Below are 25903 nucleotides of genomic sequence, written 5' to 3'. Positions count from 1 at the left end.
CAGGACCCCCATCCTGGAGCTTGGGGGGGGGGGGGCTATTGCTTGAGTTCAACCTGGTTCTGGAGCAGGGCTGGGGCCGGCAGGGAGGGGGCACGGGCTGGCTCTTGACCCCCCCATCCCCACCTGGCAGCCAGGGGTGCCCAATGGGCGGGGTGGGGAGGGAGCCACCTCCTGTCCCCCCTCCCCGGGAAGGCACAACGCGGTCTGTGCATGTCGGACGGCTTCAAAGCAATGTAAGAAAAACATCCAGAAAAAGGGAGCGCCCAGAACCCCAGATCCCAGTGCCTCCCGGGCCGGGATGCAGCCCCAGCCTGGGGGGGCTGCTTAAGGCACTGGCGGTGATGTCCCTGCCAGGGGAGGGGGCTGCAGCCTCTTCCCCCCTTATTCCTTCTCCCGCGTCCACTTGATCATGGTCTCGGGCGAGCGGTAGAGGAAGATGAGCTTGGCGTAGAGCTCCTCCTCCAGCTCCAGCTCGCCCGTCTCACGCACCAGGAAGATGTCCTGGCACAGCTTCAGGATGCGATCCACGTAGGGCAGCTCCTCGAACATGATGGAGTGCGACACCTCGCTGAAGAAGTCCCGCACGAACTTGCCGATCACCAGCACCACGGACACGTAGAGCCCCATGATCCTGCCAGAGGGGGGCACATCTGGGTCACACCGGTGTCACAGGCATCCCAGTTCTTTCCCCAAGTGTGCCAATAACCTCTCCCTTCCCCTCCCTCGCTCCCTGCTCTCCGTCAATCTTGGCATTCCAGAAAGGGTTTCGAGCGATTGGCAAAGTTCAAAAGATGCCTCTCATCCCTGGGGACATTGGGCCATCCAGGTGTCATTTGTCCCCTGTAACTTCACCCCCCCCTTACCTGGTTGGTGGGATCCCTACCCCTTCCCTGCCCCTCTCCCCAGGGTTAAAAGGAACAACCACGTGGTTTAGGAAGTTCTGTTGGAGGAGATGCTGAATTCAGAGACCTGTGGGCCAGGAATAAAGCTCTGGATCCAAACCCTCCAGCAGAACTGACTCCTTTCCTTCACCATCGCCTTAAAGCTTCTCCAGCAGAGGTAAACCTGAGCTCCTGCATGCTGGGACTTGTCCCAAGTGCCCAGCTGCAATATCCAGCCAGCCAAAGGTGTCTCTGGGGTGAAACGACGACACCTGCCCCCTTTGGTCAAGCAGCGAGGGCCAGATGAGCCCAGGCACGTCCCATCTGCCTATATTGGTATTTAATTCCAATGCCCCCAGATCCCCCCCCACACCCTGGCACCCTCCACGTACCCGTAGCCAGCCAGGAAGCCCAGGCTGGGGGGGCTGACTTTGTCGTTGAAGATGACCATGGGGAGGATGCTGCCCACCTTGGATGGCGCGTCCTTCTGCCTCAGCACCCACCACTCCACAAAGTGCTCACTGGGGCCAGAGCCCCTGCGCTCCTGTTTCAGCTGCAGCTCCACGTCCAGGAAGTTCTCCTCGCCATCTGCAGAGGGTGACACCGTCAGGGCAGGGCACAGTGGCTGCTCTTGAGGACAGTTTTTTGGGAGGGAGTGACACAGCAGGACTCGCATCCTCACTGTCCGCAGGGGCTGGCACCACCAGGTGTGCTCCCAGTGCTGATGCCTCAGGGAGGGACACACTGGGACTCATGTCCTCCCTGTCTTCAGAGAGAGAGGTGGCACCCAGGGCTGGTTTTCTTGTGGGGAACGTGTTGGGACCTACCTGGCTGCAGCTCCTCGATGGGTTCGGCTTCGAGGCCAGTGGATGCCTGGATGTATTTGGGGAAGAGGTTTTGCAATGCCCTGCAAGAAAGCGGAGTGATGGGGGGGTTACACCATCCCACTGAGCCCAGGGGTCCAGCCACCCCCTCAGGGGACACTCACACGGGCTCAGTCCTGGTGCCATCCAGCATCTGGGCCAGCTGCAGGCGCTCGGGCGTGCCGGGGTCCAGCTCTGTGCTGTGTTTGCCATAGGCGTTCTCCACCGTGCCCCCCTTGCTCAGGTCCCTGTGGGCACCAGAGGCTCAGTGCGGGCACGGGGGCGCAGGCAGGGCTGGCTCCTCCCTGGCCGTGCCCGAGGTACCTCTGCAAGGTCCAGCTGAGGTGCAGGGTCATGTCAGAGGAGCCGTTCTGCAGCTCCAGCCGCATCTGCTCGCGGCTCGGGGGGCTGATGCTCCACAGCGAGCCCGAGCTGCCCTCGATGCGGGCGGTCACGATGTCCTCCACGTCGTAGATGGTGATGAACTGCATGGCCAACTGCCACCGAGGGGGACAGAGCTCAGCCCCTGCCCCGGGCAGCCAGCAGGGATTTTTTGGGGTGAGGAAGGGATTTACCAGCTGGCCCTCAAACTCTTTGGTGAGGTCCTCGTACTCCTTGTTGGTGAAGGGCTTGATGTATTGCTGCTGGGAGCTGGCGCTGAACAGAGGCTGAGGAGGGGGACAGGGGGACATCAGCCAGGCAGGGCACCCTGGTGTCCCATCTGGGCAGCCCAACGGCCACCCCCACATCCTCACCTCGTACCCCCCCAGCTTGAGGGTGACGGTGACGTCGATGGGGTGGTTGATGATGCCCACCACGGAGCGCACCAGGGACATGAAGAGCAGAGGGAACCAGATGATGCCCACCAGGAAGAGGATGATGAGGCCGCCCATGCCATACTTCACCACCTTCTTCTTCTTCTGCCCCCTGGGCTGGGGGAATTTCTGGGGTGGGGGGAGACAGTGCACGGTGTAGGGTGGGCTCAGGGGGACCCCAGCAAAGCCCCTGGAGGGGTTCAGTGAGGGACCCTTCCTGGCACAGGGGCTGTACCTTCTCAGTCTCCCGGCTGCACTTGATGATGAAGATGTTGGCGTAGATGTCCTCCACACACATCCAGTCGGGGAGGGACAGCGTGGTGTCCGTCCACACCCAGTCCATGACGGCACGCAGCTCCACCAGGAAGGGCACGAGGCGGAACCTGGGGGGGACACGGGGACAGGGCGGTGGTACAGCACCCTCGGGGTGCCCAGGGCTCCCTGCAGCCCCGTGCCCTACCCCTGGAAGAGGAAGAGGTTGAGGTAGTTGTATTTCTTGGTGAAGAAGTTGCCCAGGATGCGGGTGGGGTAGCCGCTGCGGATCTGGTAGGCCGACAGTCCAAAGTAGATGCACTTCACAAAGTACCACAGCTGGGCCACCGTGTTGTGGCGGAACAACCTGTGGGAGGGACGTGTCACCACCCTTCAGCCACCAGCCTGGGCCACCACGTGGGCTGGGGGACACCAAGGTGCCACGTGAGGGCCATGCTGTGCTGTGGGACGTGCCTTTGGGTGACGTAGGGCAGGATGAAGAACATCCAGATGTGGATGCCGATGACCAGGATGACCTGGAAGACGAGCTTGCCCAGCACGCTCTTGCGGAGGTAGAGCGCGCGGTCGATGACCATGGTGGTGAACTGGAAGAGCAGCATGAACAGGAAAGCCTCCGGCACTTGGTTTTCCAACAGCGAGGAGGTGATGTCAGCGGCCGCCGTGTATTTCTGGGGGGCAGGAGAGGTCAGCACCCGGCCCAGCCTCACCCCGTGCTGGAGGCAGGACAGGCAGGGCCCTGTGGGACTCCCCGCTCACCCCAAAGGCCCAGAAGCCGAAGATGATGATGATGAAGCCGACCACGTCAGCCAGGAACATGTAGGCGTAGACGTCGGTGGCTGCACGGCTCTGCGTGTCCACGATGTCCCGGCAGAACTCGCACACTGGGTGGTATATGTTGTGTGCCCTGCAGGGATGGGGACACAGGGGACACAGGGGACAGGTGACAGGGACTGCACCCCACAGCCCCCACCCCAACCAGCACCCCCACAACTCACATGGTGAGGAAGAAGCCCTTGACCTGCAAGCCAAACGCCCTCAGCTTCCTCTGAGCGTGGCTCTCTTCTGACTCCTCCTCCTCTTCTTCCTCCTCGTCCCCTTGAAGTGAGGCACAGCACAGCCACAGTGGGTGACAGCCAGGGTCCTGCAGGGCCACATCCTGCCCGACCCCAGCACCCCGGCGGTGGCAGCTTTGCTCCTCAGCAGGACATGAGGGTTGGGAACTGGTGCTCACCTTCCACCAGAACCACCTCCTCCGTTGTCTTCCTCCCCTGCTTCTTCCTGAAGCGGAGCTGTGTGGCCTCACTCTCCTCTTCCTGCTCCACAGACTCGCCCTCTGGCTCCAGCTCCAGCCCCGTGGCTGCTCCCAGTGCTCCTGGCTGGGCTGGAGCCTCCAGCCCTTCCTCAGCCACTGCTGATGGTGGGGACACGGCTTCCTCCGGCTTCTCCTCCCCTTCCACGCTCTGCTGCTTCTCGTCTGTCATCTTCTCCTGGTCCCACAGCCCATAGGACTGCAGAGGGACACGGTCAGGGGTCCTGCTGCCGCCCAGCCCCACACACCTCACTCCCAGGATCATCCTGCAGCATCAACTCCCACCAACACTGGTGGGAAACCACGGCAGAGCCACCCAGCACCTGCTGGGTTCTGCCTGGAGCCCCCAGGAGCAGCTCCAGCTCCCCCCAGATGCCCACCCACGGCCCGGGGCTCACCAGCAGCAGGGAGCGATGGAAGAAGAGGGCCAGGAGCTGCAGGAGGTCATACTGGATGTAGTAGATGGACTTCTCCAAGCCAATGATGCGCGGTGGGAAGAAGGGCTTGCCCTCGTTGCGCAGCAGGGTGATGTAGCCGTTCCAGGGGAAGAAGCCAAACTGGAAGAGGTATTTCACCACCACCGTCATCTGCGGGGATGCTGGGGTCAGTGGGCGGCAGCAAGGGCCGGGTGGCACCGTCCCTTCACTGGCCACCCCCTGCCCACCTCGGTGAAGACAATGGCGGTCACCCAGAAGCGCTTGGTGGGCCGAGGGTTGGAAAGCATGGCCCAGAGGAAGACGAGGATGGGCAGGAAGAGGGAGATGACAGAGCCAGTGACCATGTTGTTGAGGACGATGGTGAAGTAACAGAGCAGCTCCGAGCGGCCGGTCCCGAAGCGGTACCCGGCCAGCAGCAGCTTCAGGAACCGGTTGTGGGACTGGTAGAACCGTTGTGACTCATCCAGCTCAGAGACACACAACCTCCTGCAGGATGCAAGGCTGGGGTGAGCCCCCTGCTGCCCCCCGTCCCCATCCTGCTGTCCCCATGTCCCCCTGTCCACCTGCTCCTGAGGAGCTCACTGGCAGTCCGCTTGCGCTGCTGGGGAACGGTCAGGAACTGCTGAGCATCAGCCCCGTCCTCCACGCTGATCTCCTGCTCCTGGCTGCCAGAAGAAGGGGCAGCTCTCAGGTACCTGTTGGGGATGACAGAGGGACAGGGCTGAGCCCCCTGCCCTGCCTGTGGCACTGCCAGGGCCCCTCAGGGTATCTATGCACCTGCCTGGAAGCATGGAGGAGGGACGCTGCAGCCAGGGAGGTGGGCGGGCTGGGCTCCTGCAGGAGCTCCTCTGGTGTCAGGTCGTACAGCTCATTGGCAAACTCCTCCTCGTTTATCTCCTCTCCCTGTGGCAGGCAGGATGTCAGTGCCACCCCCGTGGGCTGCCACCCCCATCCCGTGCCCCGGTGTCCCCCCGGGCTCACCCTGGCCAGCCGCTCTGCCATGACAAACCTCTCGAGGCACAGCACCCGGGACATGTCCGTGTGCTCCCGCGTCTGTGTGTCCAGCCACTGGGCCAGCCCGTCCATCAGGGCCTCGCACAGCAGCCACAGGAACTTCAGCACGTTCACTGCCCGCTGCAGGGCGGTGCTGCGCTCTGCCAGGGCAAGGAGAGGGCACGAGGGTCACCCGTGCCCCCCCAGACCTCCTCAGCACCCCCAGTGCTGCAGTCCTGCTGCCCACCCACCAGCTCTTTCCACGTTCTCTTCCTTTCAGCCTTCAGCCCCCTGGGCAGCCTCTGCCCCTCTCCTCAAGGGTCAGACCCCAGGGAAGGATGAACATCATTTCTGGGGCTCTCCCATCCCCTGTCCCCCCACATCCACCTGAACAACCAGGGTGGGCACTGAAGAAGCTGCACAGCCTGTGCCAAACCCCACTGTGCCACCAGAGAGCCCTCACACGTGCTGGGAGCGCCCTGCCAGGGCACACAGCGGGCACCAGGCAGGGCTGTGTCCCCTCCTGCCCCCCAGCCCCATTTTGGGGTGTCACACCCACCTGTAGGGCTCTCAGTGCCGGTTGGCGGTGGCTGCTCAGGCTGCTGCTGCTGCCGCAGCACCGCGTTGGGGTTGGTCACCCAGGCCTGGTAGGCGAGCTGGAGGGGGACAGGGGCCATCAGCAGCCTGGGGACACTGCCAGCCCTCGGGCTGCTCTGCAGTCCCCCAGCCCTGCTCACCTGGAAGGCGCTCGGCCTCCCCGACTGCGGCTCCTCCTGCACCTCCTCCTCCTCCTCGCTGTCCGACTCGAAGAGGAAGTAGTCCCCAGAATTCAGCACTGCCGGGGGGGGCACAGGGCGTCACAGCACGGCCAGGGCCATGGCAGGGGTGCCACACCCCAGGCTGTCCCCGCTGCCATCTCCCAGGCCGCTGCCTGGCACCGAGGACACCCATGGGGGACATCAAACCCAACGACTCAACTGCCACGTCCCCAAAGCAGCGCCAGCGTTCGGAGGTGACCAACGTCAGTGACCCCAAACCAGCCTGGCACCCCCAGCCCAACACCCCGTTAGTGCTGGGGAGCAGAGAAGCTGTGGTTAGTGCTCTGAGGCCGAGCCTGGGGACAGGGGACACGTGGGGTGTCTCGTGGCTGAGCAGTGTCCCCACAGGTGTCAGAGCGGTGTCCCCACAGGTGTTGGTGTTAGTGCAGGGTCCCCACAGGTGTCAGTGCAGGGTCCCTGCAGGTGTTAGTGGTCCCACGGAGGGACCTCTCCGAGGGCTGAGCCCTGTTATGGCCCCGTGCTGGGGCTGTACCTGTAGCATGGTCTAACCATGGCCGCCACCAGCGCTCCCTCTGCCGGGACGAGTCTGCCGGGCCACCAGGAGCTGTGGGACGGCAAAGGGGGCTGAGAGAGGCTGAGAGGGGCCCTCCCTGCTCAGGGCACCCACCCTGCCCAGGGGGACTCAGGGCGGGAGGTGTCACCACAATGCTCCACGGGGCTCCACCAGGATGGGCGTCAGCAAAGGGTCACGGTGCCATCCGTGTGTCCAGAGAGGGGTTGGGGACACGGGAGGGACCCCCCGGCTCTCACCTGCTTTGTCCCCTTCCTGCTCCGCGCTGGCAGCCTGCTCCTGGTAGTACTTCTGCTGCTTGGTTCGGATCCGCTCCATCCTGGGGGCACAGGGTGCTGCAGAGCCCGCTCTCCCAGGGGCACCCCATACTCAAGGGGGTCCCACGGTGCAGGGAGAGGGGTCCCAGTGCCCCCCAGACCCACTCACTGCCGCTTCAGCTGGTCCAGCGACTTCTTCTCGGCCTGCTGGTGCGAGCGCAGGCTCTTCATGATGCTGGCCTTGAACAGGGCCACACCCCTGGGGGACAGGGACAGCAGAGGGTCAGGGGGGCCCCCAAACCCATGGGGACCCTCCAGGACCCCAATCCCACCTGGAAGCCTGCAGGGCAGTGGCTCGCAGGTCCCACATGACGTGCAGGTAGTAGGAGCTGAGGAAGACGCGGCGCTGGAGCAGGAGGAAGAAGAAGCAGATGCTGTCCCACATGATGCCGGCCTCCTCGATGGGCAGCGTGCAGTCGTGGTCCTTGTGCATCGCCTTGGCTGGCAGGCAGAGGAGCAGGCGGGTCAGGCAGCAGCCCAAGCCTGCAGCCCCCCAGATCTCCCCCAGACCAACAACTCACGGTTGTAGTAGCCCTTGACGGTGCAGACGAGGCTGAAGAGCTGGATCACCCAGCAGAACCTGCTCTGCATTTGCTGCACGAAGACACAGGACAGGAGCTGCGGGGAGAGAGGGCACACACGGCTCTGTCACCACCCCAGGGGACAGCCAGGGCTGTTGCCACATTTCTCTTCACAGAGAAAAGCAAGGCACAATTCTTCCCGAGGATTTCTGAGATTCACATTCTCTGAACCTCAGAGAAAGGGCAAACACACTTGCTGTGCCTGTGTTGTGCCAAAGCAGAATGCAATATGGAGATTGTTTATCCAAAGTGAGGATGTTTTGTTTCCTTGGCCTGCCTGGGCCAGGTGTGTGTGTGTGTGTGGTGACAGTCACAAGATCCTGGGCAGTGTGAGCAGGTGTGTGCTTGGCAGATTCACTTTAGATAAAACGTATATAGTACAGTATAATAAAGCAATTAATCAGCCTTCTGATATCAATGGAGTCAGATTCATCGTCTCCCCTTTGATGTACAACACAAGGTGACCCGAGGAGGAGCCCGTGGGGGCTCAGCACGCACCGAGAGCATGTTTTTGGAGATGATGACGGCAATGTTGTAGAGGATGAGGCAGTCCCAGAGCGCCAGGCGGGCGTGGGCCGACTTGCGCAGCATGGTGGTGCCCGAGAGCAGCAGGTAGAAGCAGGCCAGCACGTAGCCCAGCCCAAAGAGGCTGATGCGGGTGGTCCCCGTGATGAAAACCACCACCAGGACCACCCAGAAGAGGTAGTGGAACACCACCACCTTCACCATGTCCAGGTAGGACCTGTGGATGCATTGGTCAGAGCAGGGCCTTGTTCCTTCCCGACACAGTTCCAGTCCCCCCCACCAGGCCTTTCATGGGGGACAAAGGGTTTTGTCCCAGTTTATGGCACAAAGCCTGTGAGGGTCCATCACCAGGGGTGTCCTGGTCCACCTCACTCCTTCCAGAAGAGCCTCAGGTTGTCCCTGCTCCAGCCATCAGGGCGGTCATGTCCAAAGGGACCCTGGCCCAAAGGGGTCCCAATCCCATTCTAGAGGATCCCAGTCCAGCAGGTCCCATCCCACCCACACCCCAAGGGGTCCCATCCCCAAGGATATGCCATCCAAAGGTGGGATTTCATTTTGCCCCTACCCCAAAGAGTTCCATCCCAGGAGGAGCAGCCCATCCTGTCTATACCCCAAAGTTTGCTATCCCAAGGTTGGTGGGATTTCATTGTGTCCACCCCACAAGGGGTCCCATCCCAGGGGATTTGCCATCCTAAGGTGGGATCTCATCTTGTCCCTACCCCAAAGGGTTCCATCCCAGGTGGAAAGCCCATCCATACCCCAAAGTCTGGCATCCCAAGGTTGGAATTCCAAGGCTGGGATCCCATTGTGCCCACAGCCCAAGGGGTCCCATCCCAGCTGGGTCCCATCCCAGAGGAGCCCCCCATTCAGTGCCCACAGTGGGGATCCCATTCCCACGGCCCAGCCCCGGTGTGGGTGCAGAGCTGGGGGCACCCACTTGCAGTAGATGAAGTTTGGGGCGGGGTTGTGGTGGTCCTTCTCGCGGTCCAGCCGGTCAGAATTGCTCCCGGCCGCCCGCAGCCAGGGCTCGGAGCGCTCGGCCTCGAAGACGCGCCACTGCTGGGCGGCGCACAGCAGCAGCAGGAAATCATCTGGGGAAACAGGGCTCAGCCCGGGCCACAGCCCCCTAAATGCTGCTATCACCCCCCAAACCCTTTCTCCGGGTGTGGGGCACCCCCATCCTGCCCTGCATGGGGAGCTGTTCATTCCCTCCAGGCAGGTGCGGCTTCCCCCAGCCCCACCTCCTCTTTAACCAAGGGTGGGTCTCTCCAGGTCCCTTCTTTTCCCAGAAAGGGGTGGGATAACAATTAAGGACCCCAAAAAGGAGTGGGATAACAATTAAGGATCCCAAAAAGGAGTGGGATAACAATTAAGGTCCCCCAAAAAGGGTTGGGAAAACAATTAAGGTCCCCCAAAAAAAGGTGGGGTTTGCCATGACTCCTTCTCCAGCGGGGTGTGTGTGACTTAAATTCTACCTCCAAAAGAGTGGGGCTCTTAAAGCTCCTCCACCCTTCCTGCCTGTCCTTCCCCGCTCCTGGACCCACAGGATGGCTGGGGAGGTCCCAGAAGTTGGGACAGGGGGTGGAGTAGGGGGACAGGGCACCCCATGGGCACAGAGGTGCCAGGGGCTGGAGCAGGGGGACCAGGGGGCTGCCATGGGCTGTGCCAACCCATGAGCAGGGACTGTCAGGGGCTGGAGTAGGGGGCACCCCATGGGCAGGGGGCTACTCACTGATGAGGTTGGTGGATTTGGGAGCCTGGAAGAAGTCGGGCAGGTAGAGCCACTTGACAAGGGCCGAGTTGAGGGGAATGGCACGGCTCCAGCGCCACGGATAGTCTGGGGGAGCAGGGAGCACCATCAGTGCCAGGCCTCTCCTGCAGCCCCTTCCCACAGACAGGCAGGGTGCCCCTCACCTATGCAGAGGGCGGGCGGCATGCCCAGGCACAGCAGGTACTGGTAGAGGAAGAAGATGACGAGGAAGAGGCAGTACTTGGGCCAGAGGCGGGCGATGGCCGCGCGCCGCCGCCGCGTCAGCATCACCACGAGCCAGCAGCCGTGCAGGATCACCAGGAAGTTCATCCGCTGCCCGATCACGTTCACTATCATCAGGAAGCAGATCTGGGGGCGCAGGGGGTGCCAGGGCTCAGCAATGGGATGTTGTGAGTGCCAAGACCCCAACCCACACAAGGGGTGCCCCCACCTCCAAGCCAAACTTGTAGTAGAAGTAGTTGATGAAGTATTTGGCGCAGTTGACGAGGCCGAGGTCGAGGTGCTCGCGGGAGATGTCCTCAAACACGGTCTCGGTGACGGGGGCCACCAGCTGGTGCTGCTTGCGGTGGTACTGCTGGCGCCGGTACACCACGGCCTCGAACACCAGCAGCAGCAGCACCTGCAGGTGGTTCTGGGGAACAGGGCACGCTCAGGACCATGGGGTGACACCAGCAATCCCCCTACAGGGTGGTCCTCATACAGAACATCTCCCCAGGTTCTTGGAAGAGACCTCAGGACCATGGTGTGACACCAGCAATCCCCCCATGAGGTGGTCCCCATACAGAGCACCTCCCCAGGTTCTCAGAAGAGATGCTGAGGACCACAGGGTAACACCAGCAATCCCCCCATGTGGTGGTCCTCATAACCAGCACCTCCCCAGGTTCTCAGAAGAGATGCTCAGGACCATGGTGTGAAGCCAATAATCCTCCCACATGGTGGTCCTCATAAACAGCTGAGGGCAGGTTCTCAGGAGATGCTCAGGACCACGCTGTGACACCAAGAATCCCCTCCAGGTGGTCCCCACAGTTATCCCCATGCCCACCTTGACGTATCCCCAGTTGGGGAAGCCCTTGCGGATGCCGAACCAGTTGGCAGGGTCCACGGGGCCGCGGTACAGCGTGGAGTTGCTCAGCTCCTCTGGGGTCAGGTTGGTGCCGTTGGGCAGGGGCTGCAGAGGGGAGCACCGGGGGATGGTCAGTGCCTTCAGCCCCCCCATCCAGCCAGGGAGCCCCCCAAAACCCGGCCCCGCTGGGCACACCTGGGTGCAGTTGCTGAAATACTCATGGGGGTCCACGACCTCCAGCTGGTAGAGCATCTTGCAGACGATGATGATGCAGGTCCAGACGGTGGAGAGGCACGAGGCCATGTGGCGGAAGCGGCAGTAGGGCACAGCCAAGGTCCACAGCAGCACCAGCAAGAAGTTCATCACAGAGACCTGGGGCAGAGGCTGTGTCAGCACCTCGGGGAGCCCCACTGGGCCCCCCAACCCTGCACCCCCAAGGGTACCTCCTCCAGGGCCACCCAGACAGCGTAGACAGCCACCAGCTTGAGGACGTGGAGCTCCAGCAGGCGCCTCACGAACACCTCGCTCCGTGTCATCTTGTCCGAGAAGGTGCGGCCCAGCACCACCAGGCGCTCCAGCACCAGCCCCCATTTGTTGGACACTGTGGGACATAGACCCTCATGGACACCCCTGCAGCCTTGCTGGCTCTGAGGACACCCCAACCCATCCCCTATGTCCTCCCCAATCCATTCCCACAGCCCCCCACCCCTGGAGAACAACCCAATCCATCCCTGCATCCCCATCCATCCCTGCATCCCCATCCATCCCTGCATCCCTCCAGACTTGGAGGAGACCCCAGTAAATCCCTGCACGACACTGGTCCCACCCTGGCTTTCAGGACACTCCAACCCACCCCCAATGCCCTCCCAGCCAATTCCTGGCTCAGAGAACATCCCAGTCCATCCCCACACCCTCTCAGACTTGAAGGACACCCCCATCCATACCCTGAAATGCTCTTTCAGGCTTGGAGGATGCCACAGTTCATCTCCATACCCTCCCCCACTCAGATACCAACTCAAATCCATCTCCTTACCCAGATATCAACCCAAATAAACCTCCCTGCCCAGATATCAACCCAAATCCACCTCCTTACCCAGATATCAACCCAAATCCACCTTCCTACCCAGAGACCAACCCAAATCCACCTCCTTGCCCAGATACCAACCCAAATCCATCTCCCTGCCCAGATACCAACCCAAATCCATCTGCCTGCCCTCCCAGGTCCCTCCTGGCTTGCAGGACCCCCCTCCCAGCCCATGCTCCATCCCTGCCCATACCCAGGGATGCAGTGTCTGAGTCTCGAGAGTTGGTGGTCTCGGAAGCAGCTGCATCCCGCAGCAGACGGCTCCCGTGGAGCTCCTCAGACCTGTGGGGAGGGGGTCAGAGCAGGGATGGGGTGCTCGGGGTGCAGAGGGGTCACAGAGCAGGGACAGGGGGCTGGGGGTGCAGGGAGGGTCACCCAGCACCAGCCCCTACCTGTGGATGTAGGAGGAGGTCAGAGAGGGGGGCCGGATGTGCTGCAGGTCAGTGATGCGCATGAAGGGCTCGTGGAAGTAGTGGAGCTGCAGGATGCAGGCCAGCAGGAAGAAACCCATCATGAGGATGCTGGAGAAGAGCTTGGAGACGCTGAACTGCTGCAGGCCCATGTCGCTCAGCCTGGGTGGGGACAGAAGGGTCAGCACAGGGTCCCATCCATCCCACCCCAACCAGGCACCAAGGTTGATTCACACCAGGGATCAACCCCAACCTGCTCTGTGCCTTGGTTTCCCCAGCCCTTGGCCATGCCCAGCGGGTAGGGGACACTCACTGGTCATCATTGAGCCCTGTAATGTTCCTCCAGTACATGGGGAAGTCCTCAAACTGGTATGTGTAGGTGGCAATGAGCACCAGCATGGTGTAGGCCACCACCAGCCACCAAAAGCCCTTGAGCACCTTGCGCCACAGGCTGTAGTACACCTGCGGGGACAGGGACATCAGCAGGGCCACCCCGGGCGTGGCACAGGTCCCCAGGGGTGCCCAGCCCCTCCACCTGGAACAGCATGAGGCACAGGAGCAGCAGGAGCATGTAGACGATCTTGTAGAGGACGAGGCGGCCGGCGAAGGTCACCACGATGAACTGGACGGCGCAGACGCAGATCCAGAACTTGGCAAAGAAATCCCTCAGCACCTCGCCCAGCTTCTGCAGCACATCCCGCATCTGGCTGGCTTCTGTGGGGCACACAGGGGCTGCAGGAGCCGGGCAGGGACACAGGGGTCCCCTCACAGGCACAGCCACACCAGGAGCCCTCACCTGCATCCGTGACACACGCGGCCAGCGCCCTCCTCTTTAGCACCTTCTCACCAACGAAGCCCCGCAGCAGCATCCAGAAGGTGAGGGTGAACAGGAGCTGTGGGGACAGGCGGTGAGCGGGGTGCTGCCAGCACGGGGGTGGCACGGTGCCGCGGTGCCACGCTCACCTTGGCCCCCAGCACCATGCAGGGGTAGCTCGGGTGCACCAGCCCCAGCGGCTGCAGCTCCACGAAGCTGATGCGGGTGGGCAGCTCGGCGGCCACGTCCATGGCCCACACGTACTGCAGGCTGCACAGGCCGATGGCGTAGAGCACCAGGAAGGGCGAGCACAGCATGGCAAAGTGCCGGCGGCTCCGCACCGTCCAGATCAGGCACGCCCACAGCAGCAGCACAAAGGTCAGCCAGCTGTGGTACGTGATGCTCCACACCTGCGGGCAGGGAGGATGAGGGCTCAGACCAAGAGGTGACCCCACCACGGTTGTACCCCCTGCCCACGGCTGTCCCCATGTCCCCTGCCAGCTCTTTACCATCATGGCAATGAGGGCAGCCACGTAGCTCTGCTTCATGAGGAGGTGGCCCACGGTGTGCAGGGGCTGCCACGGCGCCGGATGCCTCCTGCCTGGCATGGGGAGAGGGAGCGTGAGGGACCCCGGGATCCAGGCAGGGTTGGGGAAGGGGAGCACAAAGCACCCCCAGGATCCCAGCAGGGTTTGGGGAAGGGGAGCACAAAGCACCCCCAGACTATGGGCAGAGTTTGGGAAGGGGGAGCATGAGGGACCCCGGGATCCAGGCAGGGTTTGGGGAAGGGGAGCATGAAGGACCCCAGGGATCCAGGCAGGGTTTGGGGGGGGGGTTTTGGGGTCAGGCTTACGTGGGTTCAGGATGTGCACGGTGCAGTTCTCGCTGCTGGTGCTCCGTTTCCCGGTGTTGGGGTACAGCATGGGCTGAGGGCAGAGAGGGCTCAGAGCCCACCCTGGCACCCCCATCCCGCAGCCATTCCCTGCACAGCCCCCCCAAACCCACCCCGGACCCACCTTGGTGTCCTCGGCCACATGTGGAGTGTCCTGGGGCCAGCTCTCCAGCTCCACCAGGTCCCTCGGGCGCGGCCGTGCCGGTGCCGCAGCTCTCTGTGAGGGGCAGGAGCCAGCTCAGGGCACCACCGGGGAGCAGGACATGCCCCAGCCCCCTGCCCTGGCACCCCGCACTGCGGGCACCCCACTGCCCCCCCCGCAGCAGGGCTGGGCAGTCACAGCCAGGCACATTGTCACCATTGTCACCGCTGCCACCACCGGGCTGTGGCTCAGCCCTGCAGCCCTCACCTTGACCTCCCGCAGGCGCAGCTTCACCAGGGTGGCCAAGGTGTAGTAGAGCAGGAGCAGGATGCCAGGGTTGGCGTAGACAGGCCAGGGGTGGCTGTTGTTGAGGTCCAGGATGTTGGGCTGCGAGCAGTTGTGGTACAGGATGATGTCCTTGAAGCCAAACACCCTGTGGGGACAGAGGAGCTGGCATCAACCCCCAGCCATCCCTGTGCTGGCACCAGAGGGATGCTCTGGCTGCCCTCCCCAGGGTGGCTCACCCTGGCACAGCTCTCCCCTGGCACTCACCGTGCCCAGATGGTGGGGGGTGGGAACAGCCCCTGCACGAAGGGGGTCTGGTAGGCATAGAGGCAGAGCAGGTGGCAGGCGCTGTAGATGCCAAGGAGCACGCAGAGGACGTTGAAGGCCTGCTGGCTGGAGGGCAGGTGGCAGGCCCACCACGTGCACAGCCCCATGAAGAGCAGGAAGTAGACGCTGGAGGAGGCGGAGGGCAGGGTGATCCCTGGGGAGCAGCGCCCCACGGGCGGTCAGTGCACAGCCCAGCATCCCACTGGAACCTCCATCCCATTGACAGCATCCTACTGAACCCCCCATCCCACTGAGGGCACCCCACTGGATCCCCTCATCCCACTCAGAGCACCCCACTGGAACCCCCATCCCACTGAGAGCATCCTACTGAACCCCCCATCCCACTGAGGGCACCCCACTGCACCCAGCATTCCTCCTCACAGCAAGCATCCCTTTCCACCTTGCACCAAGCATCTCCTTCCTCTTGGTCCAAGCTTTTCCCCTTTGGACTCTAAATCTCGCATCACTCCTGTTTGGAATGAGCATCCTCCCTCCTTGCACTGAGCATCCCCTCCCTCCCCAGAGCAAGCATTTGACCCTCAGAGTGAGCAGCTCTCCCCTGGACAGAGATTTATGCCTGGGACTGAACATTTTCTCCCCTTACACCAAGCCTCCCTTCTCCTCGCACTGTTTTCCCCTCTGGACCAAGCATCCCTCCCTGCCTGCACTGACCTTGGATGGAAAACCCTCCCCTGATGCACCAAGCAGCTTTCCCTTGGACTGAGCATCCCCCACTTTGCACCAAGCACCTCCCCAGCAGCTCACCCACCCCTGTGTGCCCCCCAGGCCATGCCCACTTGGGGATGCCATGGCACAGAGACAGAGAAATGCCAACTTTCTCACAGAGGCTTGCTAGGATTTTTAAGGAGTTGTAACGATGGGATAACTTCTTAAATATTAATACAACTAAATATATGTTAAATATAAACAATCTACCATCTTTGTCTCTCTGTTCTTCTCAAGAACAGAGTGTGAGCAGGATGTTTTTGCTAATTAACCACTCAGACAGAATCCATTGTATCTCTCTATAAAAACCCCGCGGTTCTCTGGAATAAAGCCTTTACAGCGCTGCCTGCAGCCTGTCCCCGTGTCACTCCCAGCACCCCAGGTGGCACGCACGCACCTGCCAGGGCCAGCAGCAGGAATGCCAGGCCCTTGCCAGCCTCCCAGAGCAGGGAGTGCGCCTTGTCCCGCAGGCGGCTCCGCAGCCTCGAGTCCCTCCGCGCCCTCCGCTGCCGCCCCGCGTCCTTCTCGTCCCTCTGCCGGGGACAACAGCGTGCCCTGAGCCGCCGTGCCTCAGTTTCCCCAGTCACAGAGGGCAGGCTCAGTGCCCGCCTGCAGAGCTTGGCCTGCTCGGGCCGTGTTTGCCTTGGCTCCGGGAGCTCCCGGCATGGAGCTTTTTTCCAGCTCCCTCCCGGCTCAAGGCAAAGGCATCCGTGCCTGCAGTGCTCGGGTTACACCGGGGCTGGGTCTGCCCCGTGCCACCAGCACGGTGTCCCTGTGACCGGGTGGCACTGCCAGGTGGGGCTGGCACGGCACGGCATGGCACAGCATAGCACAGCACCCACCCTGTGCCAGCGAGCTCCAGCTGGGGGCCTGTACCCCCTAACTGCCCACCCCACAGCTGCCCACCCCATAACCACCTATCCCACAGCTGCCCACCCCATAGCTGCTACCCCACAACTGCCCACCCCCACAAATGCCCGTCCCCACTGTCCCATGTGTTTGCCACGATCCCCGTGGCACTGCCAGAGCAAACACAGACACTCCTCCACGGCTGAGTCACCCTAAGCTGTGTGACAATCACCAAGCCCTCCAGCCTGGCAAAAACCGCCCCAAACCGTGTCCCCAACCATGGGGATGTCCCCGTGCCAAGCCCCAGGCTGTGCCCAGGGACAGCCATAGGCGGGCACCCGGTGGCACGTGGATGGTGGGATGTCCCCATGGCATGGGGGCGGCTCTCACCCACTCAGAGGACTCCAGGGGCTCGGGATTCCCTCTGGAGGCGGCAGGGCCAGGGCTGAGGTGGCGGCACAGGCACAGGGACACGGACGAGACCAGCAGGATGCCAACGTCGGGTGCCACCAGCCGCACCGAGTTGGGAATGTCACTCAAGTCCAGCCTGAGGGGACATTGGGGCAGGGCACGGCTCAGGGGTGACCCCAGCCCCTGCCAGCCCCACAGGGGAGGGTGCCCTTACCTGGTGACCCCAATGTGCCGAGCAAAGACCTCCCAGGAGCTGCCTGTGGGGAGGAGGGGGCACTGAGCACCCCCAGCCATGGCAGGAGGGGCTCTGTGCCCAGGGCAGTGGCACCCAGCATGGCACAGGTGAGGTGGCACACGGCTGGCACACCCTGCAGAGCCTCAGCAGCCCCAGGATGGGTCACACATGGCACCAGCTGGAGGGTGCACAGGGAGCAGGGCTGGGGGTGAGGGTGGGCACAGGCACCCCCTACTCACAGCTGGGCCCCAGCAGCTGGTCCAGGACGGGCAGCGTGTACAGGCAGATCTGGAAAACCAGGTGGGCGAGGAGGAAGAGGATGCTGATCCCCAGCAGAGCCTTGAGGATGCGGCTGCTGTGACCTGTGACACGGGCAAAGCTGTCACCCCCCAGCCAAGGACAGCAGGAACCCTCAGCAAGAGCTGCGAAGGGAGAACAGTGCCCAGAGATGCCAGGGCTGTGCCCCAGGGTCGGGATCCCAGCAGGGCTCTGCCCTCACCCAGCACAGCCCGAGAGCCAAAGGCCTGGCACCACCCTGGGGTGCAGCCACCATCCCCAACCCTGCTGGAACATCCTGTGTGAGGGTTCCAGGGTCCCCATTCCTGCTGGAACATCCTGTGTGAGGGTTCCAGGGTCCCCATTCCTGCTGGAACACCCCATGGGATGGCTCATGGAGTCCCCCCCCCTTCCAAACCCCCATCCCTCCCACCACCTGGCTCTGCCCCCATTCCCAGCTGGCTCCCCGGGCCCTGTGCCCGTTTTCCTGGCCAGGGGTGGGCTGGGCAGCGAGCCCACCACAGCTGTGAGCTTTCCCTCCTCTTGTTTTTTCCTGTAAATCCAGGCAAGGCTCTGGGCAGTGCCGGGATCCATCCAGGGCCGTGCAGCCCATGAAATATTCAGAGGGTGAAGCTTGGGTAAAGCTTTTATCTGTGGCCGTGCCAGGCGCTGGGGATGGGCACAGAGCCGGGCACAGGGGGGCTGTGGGCACCTGCCCATGGGGTGGGGGGGACCCCTGAGGCCACCACACACCCCAGGCAGGGTGGAGGGGCTGCTCGTGGTGTGCCCACACAGCCCAGCCCTGAGGTTTTGGGTTAAAAAAGCTCCAAACCGGCCCTTGTGGAGCAGCAGGGCTATTAATAACCCCCCTGGGCTATAATTAACAGAGAGAGGCTCCACAGGAGCCACTGCCCAGGCGGGGGGAAACCACAGCCAAGGTGCCCACGGGAGGGGGGGCAGCTCCCCTGTGCCCACTGTCCCCCGTGCCACCCCCCTGTGCCCATCTCCCCATCCTCTGTGCCCCCTTACCTGTGGAAAAACGTGAGGAGGGCCCCGGGAACCAGGGCAGGAGCAGCAGGAAGAGCAGGTACACCAGGGACAGCACATTGTAGCGGAAAAGGCAGGCTGGGGACAGAGGGACAGGCTCAGTGACAGGGATGGGGCACAGGGAGGGCTCACAGGCGCACCTTCCCCACCATGGGGATCCCCTAAAGAGGGGCACCCCAAAATGCCAGATAAGGGGGTCAAGCCCCAAAAAAGTGCCATCAGAAAGAGGGGCACAGGCAGGACCTCAGGCTGTGCCACCCTGGGTGACAAGAAGAGGGGACACCACAAGCCCATACACGCGGGGTGACAGGGGAAGAAGAGCCATGACAAAAATCTGCTGCATTTCCACATCATCCCCACCAAGGCAGGCTGAGCAGTGCAGGGACCCCCAGCCATGACCTCTGCAGGGCTGGCACAGCACCTGTCCCCTGTCCCCTGTCCTGCTCTGGGTGTGCCACCAGCCCAGCACCTTCCCCCTCACTTATTTTTAGCCCTAAATTACAGCTTGTCTGCAGGCACGAAACTACCGGAGGAGCCAGCGCCCTGCGGGGACAGGGATGGGGACAGGGACGGGGACAGGGACGTGGGAAGGCACCTGCCACCCCGGCTGGGGACTCAGCATTCCTGTCACCACTGTGACAGTGACAGACACCAGCACATGCAGGGGCAGGGGCTGGGAGCAGTCAGGGCAGCAATGAGGGTGCAGGGATGGGCAGCACCAGGGGGACAGCCCAGATCAGAGCCTGGGGACAGGGGACACCCCTGGGATCAGTGCCCAGTTGGGGACAGGGCAATGGCCTGGGACACCCTGGGATCAGTGCCCAGGGTCAGGGCAGTGGCCTGGGACACCCCTGGGACATGTCCAGGATCAGTGCCCAGGGACCTGGCACTGGGCTGGGACAGCCCCGGGATCAGAGCCCAGCTGGGGACAGGGCCGTGAGCTTTGTCACCGTGCTGTCCCAGGAGCTGTCCCCATCCCCTGTGCTGCAGACCAGGGGGACACGTCCCACCAGCATGGGGGGATCCCTTTGGGACAGCCCCAGGGGACAGCTGTGGGTGACCCAGGGCAGGAGCTGCTCCCCTTGGCACCACACCTGGGAAGGAGGTGACAAAGAGGGTGACACAGGGAGGTGACACAGGGAGGTGACACGGGGGGGACTCAACTCTGACCCCGAGGCACCGGGGGGTGAGGGGGGCCCGGCCGGGTGCCAGGGCCGTGCTCAGCACCGCAGCCCGGCACGGCCCTTCCTGTGTTTACAGGGTTTCAATGGGACAGCACATCCTGGGGATGGGGACAGCATAGCCGGGGGGGACACACGGCACAGCCCCGGGGACAGCGGGGCACAGAGGGGGGACACGGCCCACGCTGGGGCCACAAGCAGCTCCGGTGCCCGCGTGTCCCCAAAGCGCAGCCCGGGCCGGGGACAGCGGCATTGTCACAGCCGCCACCTCCCCGCGGTGACCCCGGGCCGGGCCGCTGCCGAGGGCTCCTGCCTGTTCCTGGCTGGTTCGGCACAGGATGATCTCATGGAGCAAACATTCCAGCCGAGAGGAGCCTTCCCGGCACGGGGGCGAGACGCTGCTGCTGCCTCCGAGGGAGCCGGGCAGGGCCACTGTCCCCTGTGCCACCACCCCTGTGCCCACCGAGAGCCCCCGGCCCTGCCACCGAGGGCACCGAGGGCACGGCTGGCAGCTCCAATGAGAGCACGGATCATGCTGGGCACTGGGGGTACCCATCTGCCAACCCCAAGATTTGGTGCCACCAGCACCCTCTGCTTGGTGGCACCCCCTGCACCCCCCAGGCACCACCGGGAGTGCTCGGTGGCTTCCACCAGGACGGAAAAGGAGGGCAGGAGGTGGTGACGGGTGACAGCCGGGTTCGGGGGCACCCCCGGGTTTGGGGGCACCCCGGAGCCCGGCCTGGCACCCCCTTTCCCCGGGTGCAGCGGGCGTGCCGTGCCCGGTGCGTGGGTGCGCAAAGGGAACCGGTTCCCCGCAGTGCTGACAGCGGGGAAAGTGCAGCACAGGGAGGAAAAACCAGTTTGGCGTGTGGGGAGAGCAGAGCCCAGCAAAGCCCAGCAAAGCCGGGTAAAGCCGCCCTCCAGCAGCCACCTGGGGGTGGGCACTGCCCTGTGGCACCCAGAGCCCCCTCCCCATGCCCTGCCCTCAGCACCACACCCCGGCTGTGTGTGGGCACTCACCCCAGACTGGCACCCCAATTGCTGCTCTGTGACCCCGGAGCAGCTCCCGGCATTAACATGTAATATTAATGACATTAATGAGGCGGGAGGAGGCTCAATCACAGGACCGGGGCTGCTCCACACCAGCCCTAATTGAACCTCCCCGTGGGAGGGGATTGGGGTCACTGGGCACCCCTGGCAAAGGGGGCAGCCAGGAGCACTGGGCACCGGCGCCTTTCCCTGGCACTGTGCTGGGAAGGGATTTGGGGTCTGGCACAGCCCCCTCCCTGCCCACCAGGCACCATCCCACACCCAGGCAGCTTCCAGCAAGGGTCCATTCCCAGCTGAATGGGGAAAGGGGGATCCCAGAGCCCCCAGAGCAGCCCTGCAGCAGCGCTCTGCATCCACTCAGGGTTCATTAGCAAAGCTCTTTAATTCCTGCCCTGCTCCCTCACACAGCCTGGCCCCGTTACCTGCTGCTGGGGCCAGGCAGCTCTGCCGAGCTGCATCCCAGGTCAGCAGCCCCAGGTGGGGACCCCAGGACCCTGACAGGGTCCCCAAGGTGCCACTCTGCTCTCAGGACTCGAGTCTGCACCCGCTGGCTGCAAAGCAGAGGCAGGATGAGGAACCCAGAGGCCTCGTCCCAAAATCCCATCAGTGTTGTTCTCCCTATCCCAAAATCCTGTCACTGGGGCTCTCCCTGTCCAAAAATCCTGTCATTGGGACTCTCCCTGTCCCAAAATCTTGTCACTGGGGCTCTCCCCGTCCCAAAATCCTGTCACTGAGGCTCTCCCCGTCCCCAGATCCCAGCAGCCCCAAAGCCACAGCCCTTGGGCAAGCAGAGCCGGCCAGCAGCACATTCCCAGCCCCACTTTCCAGGAAAGAGCAGCCCCACCGGCTCACCCTCCACATCCTGTTTTTGTGGAAAGTTCATCCCACCAGCTCCCAACCCTGCCCCCGGGAATGCCGCAGGAGATGCCCCAGGAGGGCTCCGGGCCCGGTGCCAGCCTGGCAAAGCCCAGCTGGGAGCCAGGAGCTCGTGCCAGGGCACAGGGGAAAAGTGTCACACACTGGCACACGCCAGGCGGGCACAGGGAGCTCAGGGGACAAGTGTCACACACTGGCACACGCCAGGCGGGCACAGGGAGCTCAGGGGAAAAGTGTCACACACTGGCACGCGCCAGGCGGGCACAGGGAGCTCAGGGGACAAGTGTCACACACTGGCACACGCCAGGCGGGCACAGGGAGCTCAGGGGAAAAGCGTCACACACTGGCACGCGCCAGGAGGGCACAGGGAGCTCAGGGGACAAGTGTCACACACTGGCACGCGCCAGGCGGGCACAGCCCGTGCCACAGGGCTCCCGGAGCTGCAGGCCCACACTGGGACACACAAGGACACATTCCCAGGGCCACCAACATTCCCAGCGGGGCTGTGACCGTGGCTGCCCCATGGCAGTGCCAGCTGTGCCCAAACCCTGCTGTCCTCACCCAAAGGGGACCTGCTGCACTCCTGGGGAGCCCCTCACGGTGTCCCCCTCCTCAGTGGGGCTGTGGGGGCTCAGTCCTGGGCACCTGGCCCTGCACCTCCATCCCATCTCATCCTCTCATCCCATCCCCCTGCCCGGGAGGAAGCAGCAGTTATTGCTCTTGGAGACAGCGGTGCCTCTGCTTTTCTTTTTTTATTTTTTTAAATTGTTTTTTTTTTTTCCTCCTCTATTCTATTTCCCTGGGTTTTATAAAAAGCACCTGACCGCAGCAGGCAGCAGCTGCAGCCCACGCTGGCACCCGGCTGGGCTCCAGCCTCGTGGCACCCCCAGGGAACCCCAAACACAAGGTGGGCATCCAGGGGGGGCTGTGCGCCCACCCCAGGGGAAGGGGGTGCCACCCTCATCCATCACCCCTGCCCACGGAGCCAGGGATCAGCATGGCCAGGACTGGCATTGGGAGTGCAGGGCAGGAATTAAAGGGTGCCCCCACAGCACCCCAGAATCGCAGCGGGAAGGACGGAGCCGAGGTGGGCACACAGCCCGGGGCTGTGCCAGCCGTGGGAAGCCGGGGCTGCCCCAGGCACGGACCCGAGCCCTGCGGCCGCAGCGGCCCCGGGCTGGCCGGGAGCCCCGAGCAAACATCCTGCGGACGTTCGGGGAGAGCCAAGCTGCCCGGGAAGGAAGGGCCGATGTGGGGGCAAACGCTCCCGGCCAGGTGCGGGACCAGCCACACCCCCCGTGCCTCAGTTTCCCCCGCGGCTCCTGCGAGCCCCCCGGGCGCTGCTGAGTCACCCCCTCCGGGCAATGAGCTGGAGCGGGACGGAGTCCCCGCCCAAGCGGGGCCCCAAATTCAAACACGCCACCCACAAGCTCCGCGGGGGCGGTGGGGACAGCAAAGCCACCAGTGTCCCCAGCTGTGGGGGACCCGCGCTCCCCAGCACACCCCGTGCGGGAGCAGGGGCAGAGCCGAGCAAGCCGGCAGGATTTGGGGTAAATCGGCATTATTGGAGCAGCAGGGCCCCGCGGGAGGCTGGCCCGCAGGCCACGTGTCGCCCCGGGCACCCATGGGATGCCCCCGGCAGCTCCCGCGCCCCGGCCCGGGCAGCGCACCCCGGCTGGGCTGGGTTATAATTAACATGAACCTCCTGACATCCTGCGCGATGCTCTGAGTCACTCCCCAGCAAAGCAGAGGAAAAGCAGCTTTTTCAAGAGTCGCCGACTTCCTCCGCCAGCGAGGCTGCGCCCAGAGCCAGCACCCCGAAACCCAACCCCGCTCCCCAAAACGCAGCTGGGAACGGGGCTGGCTCGGCTGGGCGCGCCTCCCTCGGCCGGCAGCGTGTCCCTCTCTGTCCAGGTGACAGTGTCCCAAAAGCCCTTCTAGGGCCACCCCAAAGCCACCCCAGAGCTCCGCGGGGCTCGGGCCCCCAGCACGGCCGGTGCGAGCGGCAAAGAGCCCGGCACAAGGAGCCCCTCGAACAATCCTCGCTCTAAGGAGGATTTTCCTTTGCGTCTACGCAAACGCAGCGTCCCCGAAGAGGCTCCGGAGCAGGCGGGCTTCAAAGAGCCGATTCTTGTCCTGCGCGTCCCGGGACACGGGGATTTTCCAGGCCGGTGGCCAGCCGGTTGCCTCGGTGGGTGGCACAGCTGCCATCAAAGGCCGACAGTGCTGGCAACGGGCTGGTGGCAGCCTGGGCACCGCAGAGCCACGGGGGCACCGGATCCAGCCGGGCACGGGGACGGGATGGGCACAGCCGCCCCCGGGCATCGCCCACCCGGCCGGAGCGAGCTCCTCGTCCCCAGCAGCACAGCGGCGGCGGTGGCTGTGACCGGCCGGGCCACCTGCACCCGGACAGCTGCGGGGACAGGGGGACACGCACGCACCGTCCCGCCCGCGGAAAGCGGCAGCGCTGCCCGCCAGCCGCTCGGTCACGGGCGGAGCCGCGGGGTCGCGGGTGATCCCCGCGGAGGGAGGGACCGCCCGTCCCGGCTCCGGGATCGCAGCCCCGGTTTCCCGGCGCTCCCCGGCGCTTCCCGCCCCACGTGCCGGGACAGCCCCGCGCCCGCAGCCACCGGCGAGCGGCGACAGCGCCGGGCCACGCTCCCCATGGCGGGGATCCCCGCACTCACCGGCCAGCAGGGCGAGCGGCAGCAGCAGCCAGTAGAGCCCCTGGCAGAGCCCCCGGCGCTTCATCCCGCCCGGCCGCCGCGGCGGGGGGGCCCGGCCCGAGCCGCTCCGAGCCGTTCCGCCCCGCCGGGGCTGGGCAGGCCCCGGTGCCGACGCCGCTGCCCGGTCCCGCGGCGCTCCGAGGCGCTGCCCCCGCCCCGCGCCCGCCGCTTTATAAAGCGGCACCGCCCGCCCCCCACCCGCGGGGCCGGCGCTGCCCCAGCGCCGCCCGCCGGCACCGCGCCCGCCGCTCCCGCCGCTCACACGGGCTGTCCGGGCTGTCCGGGCTCAGCGCGGGCCCCGCAGCCCTCCGGGGTCCGCTTTTTGCCGTCGGGAAAAAAAAAATACCGACTAGAAAAAAAAAAAGGAAAAAAAAAGGAAATATAAGCAGATGTGCTTCGTGTTTGTTTCATCCGAAAATGAAATGAAGAAGTCAGAACTTGTTTTTGTTGAATGTTTGTTGTTGATACCAGGGCTCAGAGCTGCTGCGTGGAGCTCGGGAGGGGTTGATGTGCAGTCCTGGAGCTGGGTGCTGTGTCCCTGGCACTGGGGAATCATTCTGTGATCATGGAGCTGGATCCATGATCCATGGCACCAAGGAATCATTCTGTATTCCTGGAGCTGGACCCCCAGTCCCACATTCCCAGAGCTCAGTGCCCACTGCAGAGCCAGATGTAGACCCACAGCCCCATGGAACTGGGAGCCCAGGCCACATCTGGAGCTGGGCTGTCCCAGTCCCAACTCCCGGTGGGAAGGTGCCAGGCACAGCTGGTGGCACGGGCAGTGTGGCTGGTGACACCTGGCAGTGCTGGTAACCTGCAACAGGAACCACCGGCCCATGAAATTCTCCACATTCCTCGGCTCCCCTGAGCTTGTTTTCCCAACACGGTTCATAAACTGGCATCCAGCTGGCACACTGCCACACTGCTCCCCACTCTCCTCTGGGCTCCCTCCAGAATTCCAGGGCCTCTTCTCCCCACCCCAAATGTGCCCAAGTGCCAACCATCCAGGCACCCCTGCCCACCCATAAACCCCAAACCAGGATGGGTCTGATGGCTCCATACTGTGTGGAACCCTGGGATCAGTGGGCACAGGATGGGCCTGATGGCTCCCAGTGTGTGGATCCCTGGGATCAGCGGGCACAGCCCCTCGTGGCACCATCCTTATCACAGGGACTCAGCTGCACCCACCCTCAGCACTGGGATCTGGAGGGAGCTGCTCGTGTAAATGAAACCCTGCTCATCACAAAGATGAAGTTCAGCACTAACACCGTGTTTGAGGATGGGAATTACCCCTGCCCACCCCCACCAGCAGGGATCCAGGAAAGGGCGGTGCAGCACCCGCAGCAGCCCCGAGCACGCACAGCCAGGCGGGGAATGGAGGCAGTGGAAGCAAA

General features: G+C 63.6%; 1 protein-coding gene across 1 annotated transcript; it reads right to left on the bottom strand.

Moving 5' to 3' along the window:
* Nucleotides 1–74: 74 nt before the first annotated feature.
* Nucleotides 75–24665, bottom strand: PIEZO1 (piezo type mechanosensitive ion channel component 1 (Er blood group)). Its single transcript, XM_074550750.1, has 50 exons — nucleotides 24471–24665; nucleotides 18659–18754; nucleotides 17593–17715; nucleotides 17333–17375; nucleotides 17098–17254; nucleotides 16256–16391; nucleotides 15073–15286; nucleotides 14788–14953; nucleotides 14503–14595; nucleotides 14340–14412; nucleotides 13996–14087; nucleotides 13636–13896; nucleotides 13469–13565; nucleotides 13208–13386; nucleotides 12986–13134; nucleotides 12655–12834; nucleotides 12456–12544; nucleotides 11622–11779; nucleotides 11374–11550; nucleotides 11158–11283; nucleotides 10546–10746; nucleotides 10259–10463; nucleotides 10077–10181; nucleotides 9282–9435; nucleotides 8318–8561; nucleotides 7760–7856; nucleotides 7511–7679; nucleotides 7348–7437; nucleotides 7161–7240; nucleotides 6883–6954; nucleotides 6309–6406; nucleotides 6131–6227; nucleotides 5560–5732; nucleotides 5360–5481; nucleotides 5142–5273; nucleotides 4806–5064; nucleotides 4540–4728; nucleotides 4064–4340; nucleotides 3828–3927; nucleotides 3589–3736; nucleotides 3286–3500; nucleotides 3020–3178; nucleotides 2795–2942; nucleotides 2500–2688; nucleotides 2320–2412; nucleotides 2069–2241; nucleotides 1870–1992; nucleotides 1709–1788; nucleotides 1274–1469; nucleotides 75–631 (listed from the first exon to the last, which is right to left on the bottom strand). The coding sequence occupies exons 1-50, from the start codon at nucleotides 24532–24534 to the stop codon at nucleotides 382–384; spliced, it is 7311 nt and encodes a 2436-aa protein (XP_074406851.1). The 5' UTR covers nucleotides 24535–24665; the 3' UTR covers nucleotides 75–381.
* Nucleotides 24666–25903: the final 1238 nt, after the last annotated feature.

This window comes from Zonotrichia albicollis, chromosome 13 (assembly GCF_047830755.1).
Source record: "Zonotrichia albicollis isolate bZonAlb1 chromosome 13, bZonAlb1.hap1, whole genome shotgun sequence".
Classification (NCBI taxonomy): domain Eukaryota; kingdom Metazoa; phylum Chordata; class Aves; order Passeriformes; family Passerellidae; genus Zonotrichia; species Zonotrichia albicollis.
Note: the sequence above shows the minus strand (reverse complement) of the source record. Positions and strands in the feature narration are given on the sequence as shown.